At 43.6% G+C, this 22,334-nt stretch overlaps 1 protein-coding gene across 2 annotated transcripts in view; it reads left to right on the forward strand.

Moving 5' to 3' along the window:
* ankrd13b (ankyrin repeat domain 13B) overlaps positions 1 to 22,334 on the forward strand; it is a 459,259-nt gene that overhangs the window by 311,550 nt on the left and 125,375 nt on the right. For both annotated transcript variants that reach the window (XM_085964969.1, XM_085964970.1), the window contains exon 2: positions 9,844 to 9,979. In XM_085964969.1, coding sequence (XP_085821095.1) covers positions 9,844 to 9,979 — 136 coding nt within the window. The remainder of the gene's footprint in view (positions 1 to 9,843; positions 9,980 to 22,334) is intronic.

The following is a 22,334-nucleotide window of genomic DNA, read 5'->3' on the forward strand; positions in this document are numbered from 1 at the left end:
TTAACGATTCTTCAATCTGATTGGATAAGGAGATGCACAGTTGCTTGCCCTCTTCACGCAGGTCCTAGTTCCCCTGTGGAGGGCGCCGCACCGGTTTGGCTCTCTAATTTATCGTATGTTCCAGTGCAAAATCCCATAGAAAGTCTGTGGACAACTGTAAGTTCATTCGCCATTGAGAGCAAAATCCGGCCCATTGTACATATAGTAGGGAGTCTTCCTCTCATTGCTACTTTTACAAAATTGTAACTGCATTTTTTTGAATGAATTTATGACTTTGTTGGAAATAGTGATCGGGAGATATCTTGCCACTATATTTACAATGTTGCTAGCACATTGTGAAAAGGAAATCACCCCCACCTAGTCCCTAATTTGTAAGCTCTTGTATTCTCATTTATTGGGCAGATGGTCTGGTCCTAAGCCTCAATTCTCTCTTTTTGGTGAAGGTACATAGGTGTAAAAAAGAAAGGTACACCTATTTCCTCCCTTCCCTTGTTCAGATCTTCCCAGCCTGTTGACCAACTACAGGGAAGAGTGAGTAGACAGGTGGCCTACTCCAAGGATTCCACAAAACATGGTTTTTAAGGCAATCACACAGGGTGCACAAGAGAGCCCAGTTCTGACTCACTCACCATTTTTAACTCCCCACAATGGGACACACCTGACCTCTGCTTGCCTCCTCTGTACAGTAGCTGCTACTACATGGACCTCAGTGGATTGAATGCTCAGGGATGTGAACCAACTATTTGGACATTGAAGGATAAGCCCTGGTTTTTCCTCACTGGTTTGGAAGAAGTATGTTACCTCTGCGCTTCTCCAACAGCCTGGCTGAGATCTGATATCTGTGTTAAGGGAAACTACGGAGAGTACCTATGTGACCCAGCATACCAGTGCACCAATATCCTCCTATTGCAGCTTTTAAAATGTGCTTGTGCTTTCTGTCCATGTTCGGTCTGTGTCTGTGGGTGGCTAACATTCCGATGCCACACTATAGAAACTGTTCAGATTAGGCATATCATTTTTCTTTAATTTAAAAGTTAGTGTAATATTGAAATTCTGCCACCAAGAACTACAAACGGCTTCACAAAGCAAACCAAAGACATCAACATTGCCATAACTTTTTCTCCCTTTCATCTCCTGGAGTCCAATAATGGGCTCTGGAGAATCAAAATGAGGATAACTGAATGGACCCCCAAGTGAGCGACATTACTCGCACCTAACAGCACTGTGGGAGTATCTGCACCACGCGGACTGCAACGGTTCAAGAAGGTGGGTTGCCACCCCCTTCTCAAGGGCAATTAGGGATGGGCAATAAATGCTGGCCTTGCCAGCGACGCCCACACCCTGTGAATGGATAGAAAAAATATTATTGATGAATACATTGTTGCGTCACTATGAAATTCCTCTGCGTGCTGTCTTAATGCATTTGTTAACTGATTTAAAGGAAACAGGTTAACGGCTGCGTTAAATTAGTGCAGAATAGTATGACTATGGTTGAGACAAAAATAGATTTTTGCCTTTATTAGTTTTGAATTGAAACCCCTATTGCAAGAGCCAGCACATGAAGGGTTAATAAACTAGATTCGTACAGAAAATGGCCAGTTGGTTCAGCGTGGAACAAAGACTGGTTGCCTGGATGGGAATTGCTGCTGGTATAACATACACATCAGAAGTGAATATTGGTTCTCAAGGCCCAATGTGTGTTGACAGATAGTTCAAGAAAAAAAAAGTAAAGAACTTGCATTTATATAGCACCTTTCACAACCTAAGGACATCTCAAAGTGCTTCACAGCCAATAAAGTCCTTTTTGAAGTGTAGTCACTGTTGTAATGTAGGGAAATACAGCTGCCAATTTCATATAGTAAAGTCCCACAAACAGCAGTGAGATAAATGACCAGATAACCTGTTTTATTGATGTTGGTTGAGGGATAACTATTGGCTAGGACACCGGGCGAACTCCTGCTCTTCTTAGAAATATTCCAATGGGATCTTTTATGTCCACTTGAGAGGGCAGATGCGGCCTCGGTTTAATGTCTCATCCGAAAGACGGCACCTCCGACAGTGCAGTGTTCCCTTCGTACTGCACTGGAGTGTCAGCCTAGATTACGTGTTCAAGTCTCTGGAATGGGGCTGGAACCCTCAATCTTCAGACTTTGAGGCGAGAGTGCTACCACTGGTAGTTCAGCTGAAGCATCTTTATTATTTTAATATCTCAGGAAGGACAGTAAAAGTCATAATTGGAAAAACATATGCACTGAATTCAGTTTATTTATCTCTTCTAAGTTTAATGAGTTGTCTTTTGGTGTAGAGCTTGGGTTTCAATCTAATAGAATGTACATTCAGTCCATCTTTCAAAGAGAGAAGATTTACATGGTACATTCCAATGAGTTGGAGTACAATGGCAAGGGTTTGGTGTTTGATCACTTACTTTGATATTAGGCAAGTGGAGGAAGTCCAAAGGCGGAAGTCACACCCCCATCCACATCAATGGGGCGGAGGTGGAAAGGGTGGCCAGCTTTAAGTTCCTCGGAGTCCACATCACGGAAGACCTCTCCTGGTCCCTCAACACCTCCTCTCTGGTGAAGAAGGCCCAGCAGCGCCTATATTTCTTGAGGAGGCTGAAGGGATGTAATCTGTCACCCCCGATCCTCTCTAACTTCTACCGCTGCACTATAGAGAGCATCCTGACAAACTGTATCACGGTATGGTACGGCAGCTGTAGCTCCCATGACCGGAAAGCCCTGCAGCGGGTAGTCAAAACTGCCCAACGCATCACCGGCACCCGGCTACCGACCATAGAACATATATATCAGAAACGCTGCCTACGGAGGGCACGGTCCATCATCAAAGACCCTACCCACCCCAGCCAGTCTGTTCGCCCTCCTACCATCTGGAAGACGCTACAGATGCATTCGCACCCATACGACCAGATTTAGGAACAGCTTCTTTCCCAGGGCTGTCATCCTACTGAACTCCACAAATAAACACTAAAGCCTGCACATCTGCCAATGCACTTTATTATGGTCATATTTATGCTAATAAACATTTCAACATACATTTGTACATATATAAGTGTCCTAATCCAAATTGTACACTCTCGGGAGCCGCAAGCCTACATTTCGTTGTACTGCACTTGTGCACTAACAATAACAATAAAAGTTGATTTGATTTGATTGATTTGATTCTGACTCTCAGGGGACATGAGGTCCGCTTACATCAGTGGTTGATGACACTGAACCCGAGAGTAAGATCTACTGTAAAATGACAACGGTAATGAATTTGTTGGAAATATTGCTGAAGGCAGCATCACCTCTTAGTTTTAGCATGCTAGATCTGACCAGTGCTATCCAGATGTACGGTTACTATTTTTTTCCATATTATTTGCTTCACAAAAGGTCTCTGGCCTGATTTTCTGAGAACACCCCTGACATTTTAAAATGAGTTTTACCTCAAGATCAGCTGTTAGTTGAGGATGGCACATCGCTAGAACTGTAATGTGCTGAGAAGATCTTGTTGGAGGTAATGTAGAAACTACACTTTCTTGACGGCAAAACCATCAAACCTACTTTGACAATAATAAAAACAAAATGCTGGAAATACACACAGGTCTATCATTCCCATCCTCTTTTTTATTTCAACCATAAAGAAAGAAATACTTGTCGTGAAAGACACTATATAAATACCTCAGGACATCCCAAAGCGTTTTACAGCGAATTAAGTGCTTTTGGAGTGTAGTCACTGTTGTAATGTAGGAAACGTGGTGGCCAATTGCGCACAGCAAACTCCCACAAACAGCAATGTGATAATGACCAGTTAATCTGTTTTTTCAGTGCTGAGGGATAAATATTGGCCCAGACACCCTTCTTCAAAATAGTAGATCTTTTACATCCACCTGAAAGGTCATACTTGGTTTAACATCTCGTCCGAGAGACGGCACCTCCAACAGTGCAGCACTCCCTCAGCACCGCACTGAAGTGTCAGCCCTTGATTTTTGTCCTCAAGTCCCTGGAATGGGACTTGAACCCACAACCTTCTGACTCAGAGGCGAGGGTGCTGTCAACTGAGCCGCATCTTTCCATTTTAATCAAGGCATATTCTTAAACTATGCAATTTAGTAATAAACTGTATAAAACTGAGACACTGCTGAGTGTTAATCAGCCGTTGATATGTTCTCATCAGTCGTTGAGTATATTCAAGACAGAGATTGATAGATTTTTGAATATTAAGGGAATCAAGAGCTATGGGGCTAGTGCAGGAAAGTGGAGATGAGGTAGAAGATCAGCCATGATATTATTGGATGGCTTGAAGGGCCAAATAGCCGACTCCAGCTCCTATTTCTTATGTTCTTATGTTCTAATCCCACAATGGTGCACTGTATATAGTGTGCAGTGTATCTCCCACTAATTCAGAGTTGAAAATATATAACTCCATTGTGTCAAGTCAAATTCTAACATGTACTTTTAGTACCCACACTGCCATCCTGTTACTGCCCAACATATTCAATGCACAGTAAGACAAGTTTAAAAAAAAACAAAAGTAGATAGTATATACAACATACTGAAGAATAACAAAAAGCTGTGACTGAGCTTCAGGCTGTAATTCAGTCTCGGCGTGCTTTCCTGTAGGCATTTGTGATATAATCAAAATCATTCAATTGAATTATAGCCTATAAATCACTGCCATTGGCCTATTACCCTCTTTTTAAATGATTTATCTAAGAAAATTTACCCAGAGTAGCTCCCATGGGTTTCAAGAGTATGTAAACCAGGAGGCACACAATTGCTTCAGAACATACATAAATATAGTGAAAATGCCAATATAAATGTCAGTGATCAGTGCACAGGGTACAGTTAGAAACAGGAGGGTGATAATAAAACATACTTATTGTGGCTGTTCTTCCTATGTGGCAGTTTCAGAGTCCCAGCTGTCTAGACTTGGCCATATTATATCGCAGATTTTAACCCCGCCCGCCTGGCATAAACCGGGCGGTCAGGCAGTTAAAATGACCGCAGCAACTTATCGCCAGCGATCCCACTGCTTTCCCGTGGCCGCACAACTCCCGAATGGGAGTTAGAATCGGTGCTAATATTATCCGCAAGACCTGTGAACTTTTGTGCAAATCACTTTCTTCAGTGCAAATGGGGCTGTTGAGAAGCTGTCAACACTTGAAGGCATGTGGAAATTGCTAGAAACCAGTATGTAAAAAATACTCTTTTTAGCAAGCGCCTTGCTGGCTGCACTCATTCCTGTCAGTGTCAGCTCCTGTACATGTACAGCACACAGCGGGTAAAAGGGAACGATTCACTCCCGTCTGGTACTGTACGGCCCGTGTGTGTCTCAGTGTCAGCTCCTGTACATGTACAGTGCACAGCGGGTAAAAGGGAACGATTCACTCCCGTCTGGTACTGTACGGCCCGTGTGTGTCTCAGTGTCAGCTCCTGTACATGTACAGTGCACAGCAGGTAAAAGGGAATGATTCACTCCCGTCTGGTGCTGTACGGCCCGTGTGTGTCTCGGCGTCAGCTCCTGTACATGTACAACACACAGCGGGTAAAAGAGAACGATTCACTCCCGTCTGGTCCTGTACGGCCCGTATGTGTTTCCTGAACCAGCTCAGGTGTTTTTTTTTTATATGCTGTCAGTTTCTTAATGATTTCTTTCGGAGTCCTGATTAAGTGACTTGAATACCTTGGTGGCTGGTGCAGCATGCATCGTCCTGGTACCTCACGGTCTGCCTCCAGGGGCAACATTGCACCTTGGGAACACATCTGTTCTTCTGACAATGTTGTCTTGGCAATCATTTGTTGAAACAGTAGCCCTGTTCAACATTTGTTCATCTTTTGTGATGCAATAAAATTGTTCTTGTACAGCCATCATCATTTGATCTTTTTAAGCACAAGCTCTAAGTTAGGTACCTGGGTGGGGGCCCCATTCTCAAGCTCACTCCGACGCTGCCCATTGTACGCAGATGTGCTTCCTGAGGGATTGTGGGTGCAGTCTGAGCTGCGTTTTCTCCCTGGAGGCTCCACGTGTCATTGGGAAATGAGGATAAAATTAAATCCTGCCATTTTGGATTAAGTTACAAATGTGTTAATTTTGTTGAAGTCAGATCATTCTGGATTTAGCTCAATCTCGCACTTTTAAAAAGGGAATTACAAAATGCCCCTCTGAATGTGCACTGTGCTGTTTTCATCATCTTGCTGGAGTTTCCCTGACATTGTAAAGGGCAGCAGAGAAGCAATGACAGTCTGTGGCTGTAAAAATAATAATTCTGTTTGAATTCATTAATTTATTAAGAACATAAGAAATAGGAGCAGGAATAGGCCACTTGGCCCCTCGAGCCTGCTCTGCCATTCAATAAGATCAGGGCTGATCTTGGGCTCAAAGCCACTTCCCTGCCCGCTCCCCATAACCCTTCACTCCCTTACCTTGCAAAAATCTGTCTAACCCTTCACTCCCTCATCTTGCAAAAATCTGTCTATCTCCAGCTTAAATGTATTTAATGACCCAGCCTCCGCGGCTCTCTGGGGCAGAGAATTCCACAGATTTACTACCCTCTGAGAAAAAAATTCTTAACCCACCATCTAATTGATAATATAATACGATAGCAAAATACTGCGGATGCTGGAAATCCGAAATAACAACAGAAAATGCTGGAAAAACTCAGCAGGCCAGGCAACAGGTGGAGAGAGAAATAGAGTCAACGTTTCAGGTCGAAACCTGACGAAGGGTCTTCGACCTGAAACGTTGACTCTATTTCTCTCTCCACGGATGTTGCCTGGCCTGCTGAGTTTTTCCAGCATTTTCTGTTGTTATATCTAATTGTTAATATTGATCCATTGTAGTCTTGTGGTGCAGAATGAGTCTATTGTCTCCATTAATTTTGGTGGCATACCTGCATATGATTTCTGGTTATATAGAGTTGACGCTTTGTCTATTTTTCAAGGCAACATGGCAGGTGGATGTACTCAAGTATCAGACATTTAAATCCGATCTTTGGATTCAGCTTAAAAAATCAGCCCAGTCAGTGTGAAATCATAAAGGGACACAAATTGCTCCCACTCATCTCTATACAGTCTTCTGCCTTTTCCCTAAAAGGGCAGTCCCCTTTGGTCAGGCCATGCCCCAACTGCAGGCAAGAGCAGAGATGGAGGACCTGCTATCAGGCCAAACATCTGGTCTGAATCAGCCACTAGGTCAGTAGCCTTGAGGTGATTCTCCCTACAATTTTCTCTGCCCTGTGGGGAAATATCTGGCTACCGCTTGCTACCTCCACACTACAGTACGGCAGCAATCACGAGAATCAGAGCGCTGCATCTCACGACCCCACAGCTACCGGGAACAACATGAATTGTCCACAGGAAGTCCTGGCGATCCATCTCAGCAGGCAATCTCAAAAGCTCACCAACTTTTATTTCAGAAATTTACAGTTGTTGCAATGTCAATAAAAACAAGCTCATTGACCAAGCCAGAGATTACAGGAAAGTGAAATGGTGACAGAACTGATTTTTTGTTATCCAAGGCTACAGTGTAGGGATTATATATGATCCTCACTGTGGAAGGAAATGGTTACTGTGTGGAGGAAGTTTGCGGCAGGACATACTGCAGAAAATAAATTGTTTTCGATATTGAAGATTCTGTTTCAATTATTGCTAGGACACATTTGGAAATTAAACATGTAACTAATTTGTAAAATCTGCAGCCTTAAAGTGGCATTGTCTAAAAATTAAATTAAAATAAAGTTTGTTTGCAGAAGGACAGCCCAATTATGTAAATCATTGTGTCACTTGTGATATCGTGATGAAAATGGCACAGTGCTCCTCTGGATTTCTCCCTCCATGCACAGTGTTTTTTGTAAAGAAGGTGCATCTGTTAAAGGAACTAAAGCTTGAAAATCATCAATCATGACGAGAAGAGCGGCAAGTTTTTTTTTTAGTGAGCCATTTTATTTCAGAGAACTGATAAATGGCCAATACGAGGCCGTCCATTCAGTACAAATGGAGAAAATGTCAACTGCATTATTGCTCACTGTAAGATCTATTGTGCTTCAAAATAAAACAAAAGGTTGGTCTTCCCTTTCTTCCCTGTGGAGTTTCTGCAGTATCAGCAGGGACCTGGCTACGTGGCAAAGGCTATTATGTTTCTGATATTGAGCATTTTGATCTATTACAGCAGTACAATTATGCTTGATGATATCTGTGGCAAAGCTTTCATCAGTGCAGCCAATAAATGCTGCACATATAGCTTCTCGCTATAAAACACGAGTATCTGACAGGCCAGTTTTTCAAGGCAACATTCATTTCCTAAACACTAAAGACCAGTTAGTTATGTAGCCTTTTAACTAAACAATAATACATGAATAAAGATTGCCATCATAAAGCATGAGTTAACTAGTTCCAAATCTATTGTACACAGAATTATTCAACTCTTTGCTGACACAGATTAATTTCAAAGTTTTATTGTGGCTTTCTGAATCGATATAATAGATTTGAAATCCACCCAGCCAGCAGATTTATATGCTGCACATCCAGGTCCATTGCTGGAGCTTAAGGTATAGCTGCTCTTTTGCCAATTATTAATTTTGTGATTCCTTTCAGACACATCCATCATGATTTTAGGTGTTCCAACATTAATTTCAATTGGTCTCACAACCAAGCATATTGTAGCGATCACGGCTTGTTGTGTTCAGAAGAGACAGGAGGGGTGATGCAAAGAAGAGTGCAACTTGGAGGTTAAGGCCTATAAATCTGGCTGTGTAGTGTTCATTTTATGGAGGCCAAACAGCCTTCTGAGTCTCTACTATGGTGGGCAGGAAGTGCAAGCTTATAATGAACCAGAATTGTGCCGCCCGCCATATTGGTAAAGGCCAAAAAATCGTCGTCCAGGGCCCACACCTGAAAAAGGCATTGGGCCTTTTGCAAATGCAAATAAGGAGGCCCCCACTACAAGATTGGTTTGTTCTGAGGCAGGCGGCATGGGCGCTGGCTACACTCAGGAAAATCAGTGAAAAAAAAATATTTACCTGAATGAGGAGCCAGGAGGAGCAGGCGGTCTCCTCCTGACCATGCATTCAAAGAACGCGGACTGCTGCCGTCTACCGCAACCTCAACCCGGGTTCACCGCCACTACCTCCCCGCCTGTTAACCGCTACTTCTCCCCCACCCATGCAGCGCCATTACATCCCCACCTGAACGCCACCGCTACTACCCCAGTCGATCACCGCCACTGCCTCCCCATCTATTTGCTGCTATTTCCCCACCTGTTCACCCCCGCTACCTCCCCACCTGTTCACCGCCATTATCTCCCCCCCTGGTCACACCTACCTCCCGATCCGGTTGCCCCTCTTCCTCAATTACCTGGAGAGCCACTACGACAACAGCAACATCCCGATCTTCAATCGCGCTTCACTTGCGAGCTGCCTGCTGCCCTCCTGGAAAGTGCATTTATCTGCATTTTAAGTGAGGATGAAATGTGATGCTTCTCACATTTGAATAGCCTGCCAATACTCATTGTCTAGTCTGACACATGAAAAATGGCCACTTGGTGAGATGTGGTGGAACGCCCAGTACAAGTCAATGCCTTGAGAAAAGGAGGAAGTAATTGGGAGTAAAAGAAAACTGGCGTCCAGTCGAAGATATGTCAGCTCAGACATCTCACATGACACACCAGAGTCCCAGCTTAAAATTGGTTCTAGCTCAGATTTTAACAGAAATGTCAAAACAGTGATCTTCATTGAAAATGAGCCTGTCATTGAGGTGACCAATTTTGCTTTTCCGTGCTTATTTATAAATCTAAGAAGCAAAACGGTAAAAAAAACAACTGCTGAACATGTCCTTTGATTGGCAGGTTGACACTGAACAGCTTGACCCACGAGGTCGGACTCCATTGCATCTTGCTGTTACGCTTGGATACCAGGAGTGCACACGAGTTTTACTAAAGCATGGCGCTGATGTTAGTAAAGAGAATCGTAATGGATGGACAGGTACAGTAAGACCTTACTCAGAACTGGCAGCGTCAAATCTTTTTTGAAAATACTGTTGAATTACTGTGTTCTAATTTGGGGTTTTTGCAGAAATATTTCTCTCTCCATATTCTCACAGTGGTCATAAATGGTGTGTGTCCCCTATGATTGGACCCTGTACCTTTTCCATAATATTCACTTTCAGAATTGTGTGGTTAACATTTATCCTATTTGTTGTACCTGTGTATTGGGTTAACTATAGTCTCAAGCAACAATTCCACCTTCTTCAGAAACAGGAGAGTATTAAACCAGCGTTTTTACAAGTTAAAGCAACTAACATATCAATTCATAATCCAATAGCAATTAGAAACACAAGAAAATTCAGCAAGGTACAGATATTAAAGGTAGAAAAGATGAGGAAAGTGGTTAGTTACATTTTAGGAGAAAATTCTTTGGAAAATAATCCAGTCTGGATTGAGAAATTCTGCCCATATTTGGCGGTCCGTCCCTTTTGGTCTGTGTCAGTTGAACTTGAATTATAATGTGTATAACACAAGCCTCATATTACAGGGTCCCTGTCCTCAAATCTCAGCATGAACTGAAGAACTGCAATAGGTTTATGTTGTTATCCAGTTATTTTCCTTTATATTCAGCTTCCTACTCAAACTTGACGAGGTTAAAATTCAAGAAAGAAAAATAATCTTTCAATAATCCTAATATGGCCACATTGAATCCTGAAAAATCTCGAGTTAACAAACAGCAGGACCGACTTGTATCAGTGAGAGGCAAAACACCATAAAAGCATTCATTTCTATGCACAAAGCTTTTGCTTAATATTCAACTATCTAGAGATAGTGGATAAACCATTCATTTATTTAATTGACAGGAAAACAGGTATTACTGCGGCTCACATCAAATGCAGCTATTTAGCAATTTAAAATACCAAACTAATCTTATCAAGGGGACAAAGGCACTTGAATAATACGCACTGTCTGGCCTCTTGATTAAAACTGTTACAAGCAAATCCGTACATTTGTGACATACTGGACTGGATGTGCCTTTATTTTGAGGCAGTAACGGTGAAATCAGGCAGTGTGGTGACAGCTACAATCCCCCCACCCCCCGAAAAAAAAATGGCCACAATACTTTGCCAGTGGGTATTCCTGGGCAACCCTGGGAGATCTTTGTCATATTAGTCACGCAACAGTTCGCCAATGTTAAAAAAATAGTAATTGATACTCTATGTAGGTGGGCCTCACAGTTCATTATCTTCTCAATGGTACCTGAAAAACAAAGAGAGCAAGCAGTCCAATTCAATAGACTGGCGGGGTTCCCACAGGTGCAGGACATACGTGGCCTTGAAAGCTCTGAACAACAACCCCCTCAATTTCATGAATAGGAATGGGTTTAATTCAATTGACATCCAGCTAGTGGGTGATGTTAATCATCTAATCCTGCACATGAAAGCCTGCTACCCAGGAAACTGTCAGATGCTTTTGATCGTGTGGCAATCCACCATAACAGCCCTGATGACTCAAAACCATGTATCTAGATAGTTGACTGGTGATCTAGTATATCACATGCAGTCATGGCTGACGACTCCAGTATGACGACAACACACATAGGGAGAGGACATAAGAACATAAGAGAACATAATAAATAGGAGCAGGAATAGGCCACTTGGCCCCTCGAGCCTGCTCCGCCATTCAATAAGATCATGGCTGATCTTGTGTTCAAAGCCACTTCCCTGCCCTCTCCCCATAACCCTTCACTCCCTTATCTTGTAAAAATCTGTCTATCTCCACCTTAAATGTATTTAATGACCCAGCCTCCAGGCTCTGCGGGGCAAAGAATTCCACAGATTTACGACCCTCTGAGAGAAGAAATTCCTCCTCATCTCCGTTCTAAAAGGGCGACCCTTTATTCTGAAACTATGCCCCCGAGTTCTAGATTTCCCCACGAGGGGAAACATCCTCTCTGCATCTACCTTGTCGAGCCCCCTCAGTATCTTATGTTTCAATAAGATCACCTCTCATTCTTCTAAATTCCAATGAGTATAGGCCCAGCCTGCTCAGCCTTTCTTCATAAGTCAACCCCTTCATCTCAGGAATCAACCTCGTGAACCTTCTCTGAACTGCCTCCAATGCAAGTATATCCCTCCTTAAATAAGGAGACAAAAACTGTACCCAGTACTCCAGGTGTGGTCTCACCAATACCTGTACAGTTGTAGCAGGACTTCCCTGCTCTTATACTCATAGAATGAGGCCCATGGGACCACAAGAAGTTTGACAGAGGAGACCACTGGCATTATTGTAATATATGTGGGACAGAGACAGGATGAGTTGCTAGTCCATGTGCTTGTTTATTAGGCCAGAGCGAACTGAGCATGCTCATACTAAGCCATGTGGCAAACCATGTGATAATACATTACACTGCTTTCCCCTTAAAAAAAAATGTATACATTCCCCTCTCAAATACAGCAAAACTATGGTCCCACCTTTCCCAGCATTACATGTACCACATAACAAAACCTCCTGGCTTTGTTTCTTTTAAATGAACTACAAATTCCGTTTAATAACAGGTTTGCGGAGCCGTCCTGATCTCCTTACAGAAGGTTTTGGTGTTGAACCAATTTTCAGGCTGTTTTGTGTTGGTTCTGAACTCAATGAAGTAGATACCACCACTCTGCTTCCCTACTTGATACAACCTTGCTCACAAGACAATTCAGTACGACGGTTATGGAATGGTTTCAACTCTGTGTCCAGACACTGATCTGTCCATCCATTCAAGCTGTTTTCATACTCTTTTCAGTACTGAGTCCTTTTGAGTCTCATCTACAATCTCAGTTGCATTCACGGGAAAGTCTTTGTCAACTGCACCTAACATGAAAATCTCACCTTCACCCCCAACATACGAGTCTTCATGTGGCAACCTGGACAAGGCATCTGTGATTGCGTTTTGCTTTGAAGTGCAATATTGAATCATGTAGTCATATTGTGGCAACAACACTGCCCAATGTTGCATTCTTGATCCGGCCATTGCAGGGATGGCAGATTTGGACGGTTTGTGATCGGTTATCAGGGTAAACTTTCTGCCAGTCAGGAAATGTTGGAATTTCTTGATTCCAACACTATGGCGAGTGCTTCCTTTTCAATTTGTGCGTAGTTTCTTTTGCTCTTTGCTCTTTGCGAGGGTTTGCGAGGTGAACATGATTGGTTTCTCGTGGCCATCATCCATTACGTGGCTTATGACAGCTCCCACTCCATTGCTAGAATCATCACACGCTAACTTAAGCTCACGCTCTGTGTCGTAGTGAACTAGTAGAGCATCGCTAGAGAGACTTCTCTTACAAGCGTCGTAAGCTTCCTGTTGCACTTTTGTCCACTTCCACTGGATATCCTTCTTGAAGAGCTCGTGCAATGGAGCTAACATGGTCGCTAACTCAGGTAAGAAACGTGCGTAGTACTGGACTATTCCAAGGAAAGATCTTAACTCAGACACATTCTATGGCTTTGGAATATTGATGAGAGTATCAACCTTTTCCTTAACTGGCTACAAGCCATTTGCATCAACTTTCAGACCAAGGTACACAACCTCAGGCTGCACAAAAGCACATTTGCTCCTTTTCAATTTGATATTGTGGGCATTCAACCTTTGAAGCACTAAATCTAACACTCTAGATTTTCTTCCTCGCTGCTTGTTGCGATTAGCACATCATCTTGATTGCATAAGCAATTTGGAATTCCTTGCAAAATCTTATCCATCATAGCCTGGGAGATTTTGGGGGAGGGTTTTACACCATATGGCAGCTTGGTGTAGGAGTACAGTCCCTTGTGTGTGTTGATGGTGAGATACTGTTGACTCTCTTTATCAACATTCAGCTGAGCGTAAGCGTGCGACAGGCCAAGCTTGGAGAAAACCTTTGACCCAGAGAGTGCTGCATACAAATCTTGTGATGTAGATAACAGGTACTGCTCATCGTCAACTGCTTGGTTGATAGTAACTTGTAGTCACCACACAAGCATACAGTTTTGTCTGCTTTGGCCACTGCCACGATCGGGGTAGCCCATTCACTTTTGTCAGTTTTTACTAGCACTCCGTTCTCTCTGAGCTTCGCTAGCTCTTCCTCCACCTGATTTTTCAATGCATAGGGGACCACCCTTGTCTTACAATAGACAGGCTTCGCGTTGGACCTGATGTGGATATGTACGTTATATCCAGTGATGCTCTCATAACTGTCTGTGAACATGCTTTCGTACTTGTTCAGCATTGTGTTGAGTCACTTCTTTGAAGCATCTACACTGAAGAAGTTTTTCCAGTCTAGTTTTAACTTTCACAACCAGTCTTTGCCCATGAGGGTTGGCCTGTTGTTGTAGCTCACTACAATAGGCAGCTTTACTTCCTGGCCATTGTGTTGAACTGTACATTCCATTTCTCCACGTGTCTCTAGGATTTCTCCAGAGTAGGTTTTTAACTCTACGGTAATCTTTGTAAGTGGTACTTGATTAAATTTACTCTCATGCGAACATACGAATTAGGTGCAGGAGTAGGCCATTCGGCCCCTCGAGCCTGCTCCGCCATTCAATAAGATCATGGCTGATCCGATTACTCCACATTCCCGCCTACCCCCGATAACTTTTCACCCCCTTGCTTACCAAGAATCTATCTACCTCTGCCTTAAAAATATTCAAAGACTGCTTCCACTGCCCTCTGAGGAAGAGAGTTCCAAAGACTCACGACCCTCTGTGAGAAAAAATTTCTCCTCGTCTCTGTTTTAAATGGGCGACCCCTTATTTTTAAACAGTGACCCCTAGTTCTAGATTCTCCCACAAGAGGGAACATCCTCTCCACATCCACCCTGTCCAGACCCCTCAGGATCTTATATGTTTCAATCAAGTCACCTCTTACTCTTCTAAACTCCAGCTGATACAAGCCTAGCCTGTCCAACCTTTCCTCATAAGACAACCCGCCCATTCCAGGTATTAGTCTCGTAAACCTTCTCTGAACTGCTTCCAATGCATTTACATCCTTCCTTAAATAAGGAGACCAATACTGTACACAGTACTCCAGATGTGGTCTCACCAATGCCCTGTATAACTGAAGCATAACCTCCCTACTTTTGTATTCAATTCCCCTCGCAATAAACGATAACATTCTATTAGCTTTCCTAATTACTTGCTGTACCTGCATACTAACCTTTTGCGATTCATGCACTCGGACACCCAGATCCCTCTGCATCTCAGAGCTCTGCAATCTCTCACCATTTAGATAATATGCTTCTTTTTTATTCTTTCTGCCAAAATGGACAACTTCACATTTTCCCACATTATACTCCATTTGCCAGATCTTTGCCCACTCACTTAACCTATCTATATCTCTTTGTAGCCTCCTTATGTCCTCTTCACAATTTACTTTCTTACCTATCTTTGTGTCATCAGCAAATTTAGCAACCATACCTTCGGTCCCTTCATCCAAGTCATTTATATAAATTGTAAAAAGTTGAGGCCCCAGCACTGATCCCTGTGGCACACCACTTGTTACATCTTGCCAATCAGAAAATGACCCATTTATGCCTACACTCTGTTTCCTGTTAGCTAGCCAATCTTCTATCCATGCCAATATGTTACCCCCTACACCGTGAGCTTTTATTTTCCGCAATAACCTTTGATGTGGCACCTTATCAAATGCCTTCTGGAAATCTAAGTACAGTACATCCACTGGTTCCCCTTTATCCACAGCACATGTTACTTCCTCAAAGAACTCCAATAAATTGGTTAAACATGACTTCCCTTGCACAAAACCATGTTGACTCTGCCTGATTACTTTGAACTTTTCTAAGTGCCCTGCTATAACGTCTTTAATAATAGCTTCTAACATCTTCCCTATGACAGATGTTAAGCTAACTGGCCTGTAGTTTTCTGCTTTCTGTTTCCCTCCCTTTTTGAATAAAAGAGTTACATTCACTATTTTCCAATCTAATAGCACCTTCCCCGAATCTAGGGCATTTTGGAAAATTAAAACCAACGCATCAACTATCTCACTAGCCACTTCTTTTAAGACCCTAGGATGAAGTCCATCAGTACCCGAGGACTTGTCAGCCCGCAGCTCCAGCAATTTGCTCAGTACCACTTCCCTGGTGATTAGAATTTTCTCAAGTTCCTCCCTCCCTTCCATTTCCTGATTTACAGCTATTTGTGGGATGTTACTTGTATCCTCTATAGTGAAGACCGATACAAAATACCTGTTCAATTCAATTGCCTTATTTTCCATTATTAATTCCCCAGACTCACTTTTTATAGGACCAACGCTCACTTTGTTAACTCTTTTCTTTTTTAAATATCTATAGAAACTCTTACTATCTGTTTTTATATTTCTAGCTAGCTTTCTCTCGTACTCTAATTTTTCTCTCCTTATTAATCTTTTAGTCATTCTTTGCTGTTTTTTATATTCTGTCCAATCTTCTGACCCGCCACCCGTCTTTGCATAATTATATGGTTTTTCTTTAAGTTTAATACTATCTTTAACTTTTTTAGTTAACCACGGATGGTGGGTCCTCCCCTTGGAATTTTTCTTTCTTGTTGGAATGTATATATTCTGTGTATTTTGAAATATCCCCTTAAATGTCTGCCTCATATGTGTCCTTACTCATGATAGAGCAGTCTGATACACATCAATATATTGCTCGTTGATCAAAAGCTTTGTACGGAAGTCTCTCACTACTGCTGGCATTGCCGTTAGTGGCATAGATACTGTAGATACCTAATTCTTCAACATCAGGTGTGTTCGCTTCAATATTGTGAACTCCTCCCTTTTGTTGTCGCTGCTTTGCATTGCCACTAGAATGATTCTTACTTCCTGCTTTAAATCTAGCTCTGCAAGCTGTTGAAATATGGCCTTGCTTCTGGCAGTGAAAACACTTTGCATTTCTGTATTGGCAGGACTGTGGTGAGTGATTTCCATTGCAGCGATAACAAGTCACTGAACTGCTCTCAGTGACATGCTTTTGACTTGGTCCCACAACTTTAGGTTTGGCAGTGGCTTTGTGACTGTAGACCTTAGCTGCACTAGTCAATTGAGTTGGACGGAGCTCCCTAGCATTCTTAGACGGCATCTCCATAGATAGGGCAATTTTGCATGCTATGTCAAACGTTAGGTTCGGAGTGTTCAGTAACTTGGACTGTGTTCGCTCATCCACCAGTCCACACACAAACTTATCTCGCAACGCACGATCCAAAAATGTGTCGAAGTTACAATGCAAAGGCAGGTTCTTAAGAGCTACAATGTACTCACTGATGGTTTCACTTTGGTATTGGTTTCTGGTACCAAACTTATAGCTCTCTGCTAGTTTTAATGGCTTTGGGTCGAAATGATCCTCGAGTTTCTCGACAATGTCTTCAAACGACGCATCCTTCACTTTCCCTGGCGTGAGTAGGTTTGTCAATGTTCTGTAGACATCTAGCCTGATCTCTGTTAGAAAAATTGCTTTCTTCTGTTCACGGATTACATTATTTTGAGCTTGAACATTGTCATCTGCACCTTCGGTCTCAATAGCGTTATTGGCCCTAAAAAAATCTCCATCCGCTCAATGTAAGAACTGAATGGTTCACGAGCTCGGTCATATAGGCCGAGGCTTCTGGTGAATCCTGTAGGCGCGGCCATGATTGTCCCGATCCCGTTGAACAGTGACTCAGCTCGTTACCTGTGTACCTGTGAGAATCAACGCCGCTGTTGCTGTGTATACATACACACGAAGGCAAAGCACAGACGATTCTGCATCAGCATTAACAGTAAAACATCACAAAAATTCAGTTTTGCTGTCACAAATTCACCTTAAACTTGTCCACTCGAAGTTTAACCACTGTGTCCTTCCATGATCCCTATAAATGACTTTGGGATCCCATCCTCGTCGCCAAAAATGTAATATATGTGGGTAGAACAAATGAAGGACAGAGACAGGATGAGTTGCTGGTCCATGTGCTTGTTTATTAGGCCAGAGTGAACTGAGCATGCTCATACTAAACCATGTGACAAACCATGTGATAATAAAACATTACAATTATGAAGTCTGATTTTTGGTGCCTGGACAAATCTGGTGGTACCCTACAGTACAGCCCAGGATGAGTGTCCAGAATTATACTAGCTTGCTGCGGGCTGTATAACGTCACCATGCAGAAGAGATAACTCCTTCCTGAAGCTGTAGAGAATGATGATGAAAACGAGAGAGATGGCCCTCCATCCCCACACCAGGAGGGGATCATACAGGAGGGAAAGGAGCTGAAACAAGAGATAGAACAGCGTGCAGAAAGGAGGCAGCAACGTATTGGCAATTGCTTTCAATAAAAGGTTGAGAAGGCAAATCAACTTCCTTCCGTCATGTCTGGTTTTCCCTCCCTCATCTCCTACTGCCTCATTAAGATCTACATTCCCAAAGACAGGTGTACCTTACCTCAACAATAGAAATCACACATTCTCACATTGCATCAACTCAGTCCACTAAGTTGCAGACAACAACAAATTGTATTTATATAGCGCCTTTACCATGGTAAAATGTCCCAAGGCGCTTCACAGGAGTATTATAAGACCAAAAATTAGACACCAAGCCACATAAGGAGAAATTAGGACAGGTGACCAAAAGCTTGGTCAAAGAGGTAGGTTTTAAGGAGCGTCTTAAAGGAGGAAAGAGAGGTAGCGAGGCGGAGAGGTTTAGGGAGGGAATTCCAGAGCTTAGGGCCTTGGCAACAGAAGGCATGGCCTCCAATGGTTGAGTGATTATAATCAGGGATGCTCAAGAGGGCAGAATTAGAGGAGCGCGGATATCTCCGGGGATTGTGGGGCTGATGGAGATTGTGGGGCTGATGGGGTGGGCGAGGCCATGAAGGGATTTGAAAACAAGGATGAAAATTTTGATATCGAGGCATTGCTTAACTGGGAGCCAATGAAGGTCAGCGAGCACAGGGATGATGGGTGAACGGGATTTGGTGCGAGTTAGGACACGGGCAGCCGAGTTTTGGATCACCTCAAGTATACGTGGGGTAGAATGATGGAGGCCAGCCAGGAGTGCGTTGGAATAGTCAAGTCTAGAGGTAACAAAGGCATGGATGAGGGTTTCAGCAGCAGATGAGTTGAGGCAAGGGTGGAGACGGGCGATGTTACTGAGGTGGAAATAGGCGGTCTTAGTTATGCTGCAGTCGGAAGCTAATTTCAGGGTCTAATATGACACCAAGCTTGCGAACAGTGTGGTTCAGCCTCAGACAGATGTTAGGGAGAGGGATGGAGTCAGTGGCTAGAGAACGGAGTTTGTGGCGGGGACCGAAAACAATGGCTTCGGTCTTCCCAATATTTAATTGGAGAAAATTTCTGCTCATCCAGAACTGGATGTCGGACAAGCAGTCTGACAATTTAGAGACCGTGGAGGGGTCAAGAGAAGAAGTAGAGAGGTTGAGCTGGGTATCATCAGCGTACATGTGGAAACTGGTGCTGTGTTTTCCGATGATGTCGCCAAGGGGCAACATATAGATCAGAAATAGGAGGGGGCCAAGGATAGATCCTTGGGGGACACCAGAGGTAACGATGGGGGTGCAGGAAGAGAAGCCGTTGCAGGTGATTCTCTGGCTACGATTAGATAGATAAGAATGGAACCAGGCGAGTGCAGTCCCACCCAGCTGGATGACGGTGGAGAGGTGTTGGAGAAGGATGGAGTGGTCAACCGTGTCAAAGGCTGCAGACAAGTCAAGAAGGACGAGGAGGGATAGTTTACCTTTGTCGCAGTCACAAAGGATGTCATTAGTGACTTGGATGAGAGCCGTTTCGGTACTGTGGCAAGGGCGGAAACCTAAAGCGGGTGCAGCAACAGAGAGATCTGGGGGTGTACACAAGATTTTGATGGTTGCAGGATAAGTTGAGAAGGCTGGTAAAAAGGCATACGGGATCCTTGCCTTTATAAATAAAGGCATAGGGCTCGAATTTATCAATGGGGACGTAATGGAGGCGGGACTCCCACTTTTTGGGTTGTAGTCCTGCCTCCATCGACTTGTGGCCAACCCACGCTATTTTCCCTTGATTGACCTTGTTAAGCCCGCCCAGTGGGCTCAGCAGGCCAATTAAGGGACACCTGGTTACTGGTGACGTCAGTGATTGACATTTCATCTGTCAAGAGCTTTTGACGGATGAAAAGTCAGCGTTTGACAGCTCTGTGAAGCGGTCAAACACTGACAATCTGTTTTCCAACTTGAGTCCTTCTACTCAGACTCAGTTAGAGATCTCTCCAGACCAGAAAGCAGAGGCTGCAGCTTTTGACAGTTCAGCGGCCATTCTGCTTTCTGTGCCGGTGAACTGAGGGACTCCCGAGAACTGAAGGAAGGAAGCCTGCCGGAGAAAGTAAAGATAAGTAAAACTTATTAAAACACTTTACACTTACCTCACACACTTACCTCTGCACACATGCACCCATCACTCACCTGCACAATGGACACCTCGACCCCGCCAACCCCTTCAGACCGACGGTCCGCCTCGCTAACTTGGCGTGGTTCGGAGCTGTCGGGAAGCCCACACTTCAGGGCTAAAAATAGGGATTAGGCAAAAAACTGCCTGTTAACTACCTGTTAACAGACAGTTAATTGGCACTAATCACCTTCCCGCCTCGGGGAGGCGGCTCCCAGCACAGGTCGGGTACCCGCCTCCTAGGACATTGGCACGGAGGCAGGTTGGGGGTGGGATGGGTTCCTGCCCCCCAATTCTGCAATTTTCCCACCACTCCCGCCTCCAAACCCGCCTCCACGGGGCTTGGAAATTCGAGCCCATAGAGTACAAAAGCAAGGAAGTTAGGCCAAACCTTTAGAATACACTGGTTAGGCCCCAGTTGGAGTAGTGTGGCCAATTCTGGGCACCACACTTTAGGAAAGGTGTCAAGGCTTTAGAGAGGGTGTAGTGGAAATTTACCAGGGATGAAAGACTTCAGTTACGTGGAGAGACTAGAGAAACTAGGGTTGTTCTCCTTAGAGCAGAGAAGGTTAAGGGGAGATCTGCTAGAGGTGTTCAAAATCTTGAAGGGTTTTGATAGAGTAAATAAGGAGAAATGGTTCACAGAAGGGTCGGTAACCAGAGGACACAGATTTAAAGTAATTGATAAAAGAACCAGAGCCGACATGAAGAAAAAAATGTTTACGCAGCGAGTTGTTGTGATCTGGAATGCACTGCCTGAAAGGGCGGTGGAAACAGATTCAATAATAACTTTCAAAAGGGAATTGGATAAATACTTGAAAAGGAAAAATTTGCTGGGCTATGAGGAAAGAGCAGGGGAGTGGAACTAATTGGACAGCTCTTTCAGAGAGCTGCCACCGGTACGATGGGCTGAATGGCCTCCTTCTGTGCTGCATGATTCTTTGATTCTACATCCAGAAAAATGAACTCTATAAAGTCTGCTCACGATACCGTTAAAGATCCATCTTATTCTGCGTTGTCAGTTGCAGTATAATGCAAATTGGGAATATCAACCCAAAGACTATTTCACATAGCCTGAGGCTGCCACCACTCTTGCACACAGTGGACTTTCCTTAGTAACACAGATTCACCACCGTGTCTCTTGCTTTGGATGAACTTTTCAGCTGCATAAATTATTTGGAAATGTTGAAATTTCAACCATTTATTCAGCAGCATCCACTGGTGTTTCACACGTCAGTCTGCATCTTGCACCTACAATCAAGAGCAAATAGACACATATTTGAAAGGATTCTAGGTGGGATTTGCTTAACCTTCTCCCTCCAATACACAAGAGTACACTTTATGTAACCAAATTAGGGCCTCGCACGCAATTGGCGGGGGTCGCAAAATGGCAACAGAGGGTTGTCGCAAATTTTACCCCATAGAGTTTGCAAGATCACAGGAAAGGCGTAGATGAAGTAAACCAGTCAACCTATCTTAATTCACCTCTCCAGAAAAAAACTGCAGTCCCCGATCACAGCATTTAACTGCTCCCAGACCTTCGCCTCTACTACCCTACCTGGAAGTCCATGTCCTGCTGAATCTTTGTGTGAAGAAGAACTCCCCGACATCAGACCTAAATTTGGCTTTTGGTGGTTTGAATCCTTGGCCTGCTGTCATGGCAGCGTCCTGAATTTGCCCTTTTGTATAGGCTTTACTATCTTGCGTATCTCTACCTTTAGCCATTTCCTTTCGCAGTTCAGGCGTTTCCCTCTTTTCTCACCACTGATGCTTGGCCTCGTTAATCTGAATGGAGATTTATTCTTTTGCTAGCAGCTCTACTGCAAACCCGTAACAGCTCAGTGCAATAATATTGGTCCAGACAAGACAGAAACAGAATTTTATCCAGATCTCAACGTATTCAGTAATTTACTGTAAATTGAGAATTTGGTGTTGT

The sequence above is a fragment of the Somniosus microcephalus genome, chromosome 22 (assembly GCF_052327205.1).
Source record: "Somniosus microcephalus isolate GS21.2 chromosome 22, FLI_Smic_1.0, whole genome shotgun sequence".
NCBI classification, from domain to species: domain Eukaryota; kingdom Metazoa; phylum Chordata; class Chondrichthyes; order Squaliformes; family Somniosidae; genus Somniosus; species Somniosus microcephalus.